At 40.8% G+C, this 8,276-nt stretch overlaps 1 protein-coding gene across 3 annotated transcripts in view; it reads left to right on the top strand.

Moving 5' to 3' along the window:
* Positions 1–832: 832 nt before the first annotated feature.
* The window catches only part of LOC122557884, a 59,233-nt gene continuing 51,789 nt past the window's right edge, over positions 833–8,276 (top strand). For all 3 annotated transcript variants that reach the window (XM_043706063.1, XM_043706061.1, XM_043706064.1), the window contains exon 1: positions 833–960. In XM_043706063.1, the coding sequence (XP_043561998.1) occupies positions 945–960 (16 nt within the window). In that variant the 5' untranslated portion in view covers positions 833–944. The remainder of the gene's footprint in view (positions 961–8,276) is intronic.

The following is an 8,276-nucleotide window of genomic DNA, read 5'->3' as shown; positions in this document are numbered from 1 at the left end:
GATACAATAAATGATATTAGTGGATGTAAAATTTTGATGGATATGGAAGGCTCCTTTAGGGCCTTGGATAGAGGTGAGGGAGGAGGCGTGGACACAGGTTTTACAGTTCCTGCGGTGGCAGGGGAAAGTGCCAGGATGGGAGAGTGGGTCGTAGGGGGGCGTGGACCTGACCAGGTAGTCACGGAGGGAACGGTCTTTGCGGAAGGCGGAAAGAGGTGGGGAGGGAAATATATCCCTGGTGGTAGGGTCTGTTTGGAGGTGGTGGAAATGTCGGCGGATGATTTGGTTTATGCGGAGGTTTGTAGGGTGGAAGGTGAGCTCTGCCCTATTTTTCTTTTCTTCTCTCCACCATCTATGTTACTTCTTCAACCATCCGTTTTTACTATCCGAGAAATAAGGGGAGACGGCCATTTGACAAGTATTGGGATGTGGTGAGTAATTAAACTTGCTCGTGTGACAAGAACAACCAGGCAGATTCAATGAAGAAGATGAGAGAGGAGAAGCAACCCCCAAAAAGGGAAAATGCTAGAAATGTAAGGGAGACCTCTCAATAACTGTAAATATCAAGGAAAACGGGTTAGTTAATCTGCTACATTCATCCTTGGAGGCAGACATTGAATTCTCAGAAATCATAAACAAGTCACCTTTGGAGGAACTCAGGGATGCTGTTCAAAACTTCAAATGTCAATTTCAAAACAAAACCAATTTGTGGAATGTGAAAGACTTAAAAGTGCTCAGTTGTGTGTTTTTAAGAAAAGTATTTACTCACAGGAAAGCCTGTAGGAGGCTCCATACACCACCTGATTGGATCTTTAGATTAACTTCAAGCGAATGCTGCTCCAGGGCCGGTGCGCCACCCTCAGGCCGGGAGGACTACTGCTGTACAACCTCTGGTCTCTAGGCAACCAGGAACCACACCGCGGAGCAAGACTGTCAGGCGAAACATGGAGAGCTCCCCAGGTAAGAGCACACGTCGCAGGCTGCTGCTGAGAAAGAGGTTTAAGAAGGCTAGAAAAGGCCTCTGATTGTTGGGTAGAGTCCACAATTACGATACAATTCTGTCTACTTTCCTGAAACCTTAATACATGGTAGGTGAGGTAGGGGAAAGTATTTTGGGGGACGAATGGGATGGACTGTAACAAAGTCAGAGTCATAAAGATGTACAACACGGAAACCGTACAACTCGATCATGCGGACCAGATGTCCTAAATTAATGTAGTCTCACTTGCCAGCGTTTTGCCCATATCCCTCTGTGAGAAATAAAACTCTCTCACTTCAATAATTTCAGTCCGAGACAAAAACCTGAAACAGTAGTGCTGTTTATTTGTACACTTGCAAGTGGGTGCAATGTCTAATGCCAGGTAAGGCAATGACAAATACACATCAAATCCAACAAACTCTCGAAATTTATACAGTTTGAATCCCCATATTTTTTCTTATTTCATTGTTTGCCCCCTCCTCCGCTTACGTCACTCATTTCCTTAAGACTGATCCCACAACTTCTGTTTATCCGGCCTTGTCCGTGACAAATGCCTATCTCTGGCCCCCATAAAGTTGTTTGACGTCATTCCACTGCAGATCACCACTAGGCATATCCTTTCTTTATCAGCATTTATTCCTCTCTGGAGGCCACTCTGACCTTTATTACCTCTTTAATTAGGGTTTGTTCCTGTGTCCCCATACAAGTGGGAAAACAGATGTTTATACAGGCCTCTCTTCACAGCATTTTATCTAGTGCCTGTATTTCTACCATTGTTTTGTAATCACGTCTCATGCTGACATATTATTTTGTAACGGATTATATATTTCCTCATTCTTGCTAAGTCAGTTCTCGTCTGAAACAATCCCAAACTAATGTGAATTCATTTACTCTGTATCAGAACTTATAATTGCAGAAATAACATTAATTCACCTATATCCCACACCTCTGAACCCTTTCTATTTATATACAAGTCCAGATGCATTTTAGATGTTGTTAAAAAAAATCACACAACACCAGGTTATAGTCCAACAGGTTTATTTGGAAGTACTAGAGTGTTTCAGAGAGTTGCTCCTTCATCAGGTAGCTGTGGAGCAGGATCATAAGACACAGAGTTTATAGCAAAAGATCAGTGGCATGCAACTGAAACGATATATTGAACAAACCTACATTGTTGTTAAGCCTTTCATCTTTTAGAATGGGTTGCAGGTTTCGGCTTATTAATATGTAAATCCCAGAACTTTTTTCCAGTTGCATTCTTGAGATAACTTAAGGTTTTATATTAAAAAGGTGACAGCTCAGTTAAAAGTGTGAGGTTCGAGTCTGTTTGTATCTCAATCTTGAGTCAGACTGGTTCTATTTCCAAAGTAGAAATTTATAAAATGTTACATGGATTGACTGCTTGCATTGACTACCTGCAGATTGTGTGCTTTTTGAACAAAATAGAATGTATCTGCAATTTTAGATATTGTAACTGTACCAGTCACCACCACTTCCTCTGGCAGCTCATCCCATACATACATCACCCTCTGCATGAAAATGTTGCCTCTTAAGTCCCTTTTATCTTTCCCCTCTCACCTTAAACCTATACCCTCTAGTTTAGGACTCCCTGACCGTAGGGAAAATATCTTCTCTATTTACCCTATCCATGCCCCTCTTGATTTTATAAACCTCTAAGCTCACCCTTCAGCCTCTGATGCTCCAGGGAAAGCAACCCCAGCCTATTCAGCCACTCCCTATAACTCAAACTCACCAACCCTGGCAACATCCTCGTAAATCTTTTCTGAACCGTTTCAAATTTCACAACATCCTTCCTATAGGAGGGAGACCAGAAATACATGCAAGACTCCAAAAGTGGCCAAACCAATGTCCTATACAGCTACAACATAACCTCCCAACACCTATTCTCAATGCACTTATTAATAAGGGCAAAGGTACCAAACACCACCTTCACTATCCTATTTACCTGCGACTCCACTTTCAAGAAACTATGAACCTGCGCTCTGATGTCTCTTTGTTCAGCAACTCTCTCCAGGAATTTTCTATTAAGTGTATAAGTTCTGCCCTGATTTACCTTTCCAAAGTGCAGCACCTCATATTTATCAAAATTAAACACAATCTGCCACTTCTTGGACCATTTGGTCCATCTAATCAAGATCCCATTGCACTCTGAGGTAACCTTCTTCACTGTCCACTACACCTCCAATTTTATATCATCTGCAAACTTACAAACCATACCTCCTATGTTCACATCCAAATCAGTTATATAAATTATGAAAAGTAGTGGACCCAGCACCGATCTTTGTGATACTCCACTTGTCACAGGCTCCCAGTCTGAAAAGCAGTCCTTCACCACCACCCTCTGTCTTCTACCTTCAAGCCAATTCTGTATTCAAATGGCTAGTTCTCCCTTTATTCCATGTAATCAAACCTTGTGACCAGTCTACCATGAAGAACCATGTTGACTGCCTTACTGAAGTCACATCCACTGCTCAGCCCTTACTTCTTCAAAAAACTCCATCAAGTTAGTGAGGCATGATTTCCCATACACAAAGCAATGTTAACTATCCCCAACCAGTCCTTGTCTTTCCAAATACTATCCCTTAGGAGTCCCTCCAACAATTTGCCCACTACCGACGTCAGGCTCACTAGTCTATAGTTCCCTGGGTTTTCCTTACTACCTTTCTTAAATAGTGGCACAACGTTAGCCAACACCTCTAGTCTTCTATCACCTCACCTGTGGCTATTGATGCTACAAATATCTCAGGAAGGGACCCAGCAATCTCTTCCCTCATTTCCCACATAGTTCTTGGGTACACATGATCAGGTCCTGGGGATTTATCCACCTACTGTAACAAAACTGTTAAAGTAATTCTGCTCAAACTGTCTTAAAAGCAATACTTCTTATTCTTAAATTGTCTCCCAGAACTCATCTCTTCCACAGAGGAAACATTCTCCTGGTATCTACCCTATCAAGTCCCCTCAAGATTTTAGTTGTTTCAATAAGATCACGTCTCATTCTTCTGAACACCGATGAATATTAGGCTAACCAGTTCAGCCTTTCTTGAAAAGATAAGTCATTTATCTTAGGGAATAGTTGTGACCTTATCTGAATTGCTTCTAAAGCAATTATATATTTTTTCAAATAGAGACTAAAATTGTGCACAGCGCTTCAAATGAGATCTCAATGCCCTGTACAGCTGCAGGAAAACTCCCCAGTTCCTTTCACTTTACAATAATAACGCATTACTTTTACCTTCCTAATCATTTGCTATACCTTCAAGTTAATGTTTTGTGATTCATGTACTAAAACACCCAGACTAATCTGTTCCACCAAGTCCTGGAATGACTCTCCATTTAGCTACACATTGCTTTTCTATTTTGCTGTCAAAATGGACAAATTCATATTTACCCATATTATACTACATATGCCTTTTGCACACTCAGTTAACCTGTCTATATTCCTTTGCAGAATGTCCACCTCCTCTTCATAACCTATTTTCTACCTATGTAGTGTCATTGGCAAACTAAGCTATCACACATTCAATCCCCTCATCCAGATCATTAATATAGATTGTAAATAGTTGATGACTCAGCATTGATTCCTGTGGCACTCTGCTAATTACAGTTGATCAATCTGAAAATGACCCATTTATCCCTGTTCTCTGCGAACTGCATTCTGTTAGCTAACCAATCTTCTATCCATACGGAGATCCCTAATTTACAGACATCTAACTTATGAATGTTTGCACTTAACGAAGGCAATCCCAAGCAGGGATCCAATTTAGAAATGTTTCCTGTACTTATGAATGACTACTTTGTATTGCCCTGCTTGTGTTCTGACTTGCATACAAATTATACACAAACCTCTGATGTGGCACCTTATCAAATATCTTTTGGAATTCCAAGGACACCACAACCACCTCTATTGTTTGCGAATGTGACTTTGTCAAAAACCTTGAATGGGTTAATTGAAAATTGTTTCCCTTCCACAAAGTCATGTCAACTTGCCTGCTTGTGATTGTTAAAATGCCCTATTGTAACCTATTCAGCTAACTGACCTATAGTTTCCCACCTTCTGTATCTCTCCTTTCTTGAATAAAGGTGTTTCATTTGCTGGCAGCCTTTGAAAATGTAAGGAAATGTGGAAGATTATGACCAATGCATCTCACTATCAAAGCTGCTACTTCTTTTAAGGTCCTACAATGCAGGCCATCTAGTCTAGTAACTTATTAGCCCTTTGGTCCAATGGTTTTCCAAGCACCTCTTCCCTGGTGATGATGATTGTTTTAAGTTGTCCCTCTCTGTCTGCTGGTTTGGGAAATTTTCTAAGTTCTTTACTATGATGACAGGAACAAAATACCTGTTCATAGTCTCCACTATATCTTTGTTTTCAATTATGAATTCCCCAGACTCACTTTTAGAATCCAACATTAGTTTTAGTTATTTTTCTATTCAAACATTTATAGAAACTCTTACTATCTGATTTATATTATTAGCTAGCTTTCTTTCATTTTCTGCTATCTGCCTCTTTGTTATCTTTTTAGTCATTCTTTGCCAGTTTTTAAAGTCTGCCAAATGTACTGACCCACTACTAATCTTTGCAGAATCAAACTTGCGGATCCCTGGTGCTGTGAGGCAACAGTGCTAACCACTGAGCCACTGTGCCGCACCCAACCTATAAAGTATCCCCTCAAGGGACTTCTTTACTTTCTTTTTTTTTAACTTTACAGTTTTACACCTTGTCCTTCAAGTTAAAGTTATCTCCTAATCATGACCCAATGCCATCCTTAATTAACAGATGATCCCAGTGCCTTTTCCTATCTCTCTTTTGTTCAAATATGCCAAATTACCTTCTACAATCAGGTCCCAACTTTGGTCACCTTTTAAGCACGTTACTGGAATGTCTATCAGGTCATACATTTTCATCTCTACCTACATTAACAATTTATCCCTCATTATAAAGTTTAAAAAAAATCACACAACACCAGGTTATAGTCTAACAGGTTTATTTGGAAACAATAGCTTTCGGAGCGCTGCTCCTTCATCAGGTAACAACCACCTGACGAAGGAGCGGCACTCAGAAAGCTAGTGCTTCCAAATAAACCTGTTGGACTATAACCTGATGTTGTGTGATTTTTAACTTTGTACAGCCCAGTCCAACACTGGCATCTCCAAATCATATCCCTCATTATAGTTTTATGTGTTCAGATGCAGAGCCATTTTTATGTAACATTTTACCATGTCTCATTTTGCTGAAGCACTCTTATGGAGTCATAAAAGTTTTACAGCGCTGGAGGCCATTTGGCCTGTCGTGCCTGCACCAACTCTTCAAATGAGCATAATTTTATAGCACCAAACTCCTGCTTTTCCTCCCCATGCCTTTGCACATTATTTTCATCCAAATAATCATCCACTGCCTTCTTGAATGTTTGTATGTTTGTGTCCCTTCCTATCATATTCCGGTAGTGAAGACACTTATCTTCTTTCATTCAACCTAATGATACCTTGCTAGAGTTTGGACTGTCAGTTTATTTCAATAGGTAAATACAACCTGCAGGATGGAACGTGCAATTAACAAGCGTTGGCATATGGTTTGAATCACAAATTTTACTGCTAATCTTAAGAAAATTATACATTAAATGCCCTTCCTGAAATCTGGCCATTTTCCTTGGATTTGGAAGGGAGATTGCTTTATCTGAATTTGGAGATGTTTCGACCACAATGAATGGTGCATTCTGAAAGTTACAGTTTCTTCATTGGTTTGAGTCTTTCACTCAGTTATGGGAAATAAGTCACAGAGTCATAGAGATGTATAGCATGGAAACAGACTCCTCGGTCCAACCCGTGCACGCCAACCAGACATCCCAACTCAACCCAACCCAGTCCCACCCGCCAGCACCCAGCCCACATCCCACCAAACCCCCACCCACTCAAACACCCATCCAGGTGCCCCCCAATTGCTGTGACTGCACCTGCTCCCACCACCTCCTATGGCAGCCCACCCCACACACACACCACCCTCTGAGCGAAAAGGTTGCCTCTTAGGTCTCCTTTATATCTCTCCCCTCTCACCATAAACCCATGCCCTCCAGTTCTGGACCCCCCGACCCCAGGGAAAAGATCCTATCCATCTCTCCTATCCATGCTCCTCATGATTCCACAAACCTCCACAAGGTCACCCCTCAGCCTCTGACGCTCTAAGATAAATAGCCCCAGCCCACCCAACGTCTCCCCACAGCTCAAACCCTCCAACCCCGACAATATCCCTGCAAATCTCCTCTGAGTCCTTTCAAGTTTCACAACATCTTTCCAATAGGAAGGAGACCAGAATTGCATGCAATATTCCAACAGTAGCCTAACCAATGCTCTGTACAGCCACAACATGACCTCCCAATTCCTGTACTCAATACTCTGACCAATAAAGGAAAGCATACCAAACGCCTTCTTCACTATCCCATCTACCTCTGACTCCACTTTCAAGGAGCTATGTCAGACAGGTAAAGGTGGAAAAACTCCAGGCTCTCTCTGTGCTAGAAAATAGAGACCAGGGAAAGTCCCCCTGAACAGAAAATACCAGAGCCATAATATCTATAGGTAGTTCATTGATGTGAGTAAAGCCAGATGTTGAGCCTGTAAGAACTTTTGAATGGATTATTTCATTGTTTATTTAATACCAATTAACATTGGCAGCCTTAGATTGACATAAACTGATAATATGGGGATTCTTATGGTAGGTTCCTTATCTCTGAGCCAGAAGATCTGGATTCATGTCCTCCTGCCATGGTGATATGTCATAACAGACATGAATAGGTGGGTTAAAAAACTCCTTTAAAATTAACAGTGCAGCAGCAGAATAATACATTTGGGTGAATTTTCCTCTGCTTATATTAGGGTACAAATGATCAAAACTTGTATTAATTATCTAACCATATTCTTGTCACATAATTTGCAGGAAATTCAGGAATGTAGCTTTGGACACTGTGAGTGCTTGGAAGGAAGTCTGTCCCATTGTGTAATGCATCATGATGTAATAGTCCCGTCCTTTTCTAATCAGAGATTGACCTGTCATGAATTTCCTATTATGTTAAAAAAAACCATATTTCATACTTTTTACTGTATTTGTTGAACATGTGAAATGTCCATCTGTCGAAGATTCCAAACTTTTCAGGAAACTTAGGTTCATCAAAATTACTTGCTTCACTGCTTATGGCCACATTTCTCACCAATTTCTTTTTAAATCCTGACAGAAACCATGTGCTCATTATCAACTAAATAACCCAGCGCTCACATTTTG

Source organism: Chiloscyllium plagiosum, chromosome 16 (genome assembly GCF_004010195.1).
Source record: "Chiloscyllium plagiosum isolate BGI_BamShark_2017 chromosome 16, ASM401019v2, whole genome shotgun sequence".
NCBI classification, from domain to species: domain Eukaryota; kingdom Metazoa; phylum Chordata; class Chondrichthyes; order Orectolobiformes; family Hemiscylliidae; genus Chiloscyllium; species Chiloscyllium plagiosum.
Note: the sequence above shows the minus strand (reverse complement) of the source record. Positions and strands in the feature narration are given on the sequence as shown.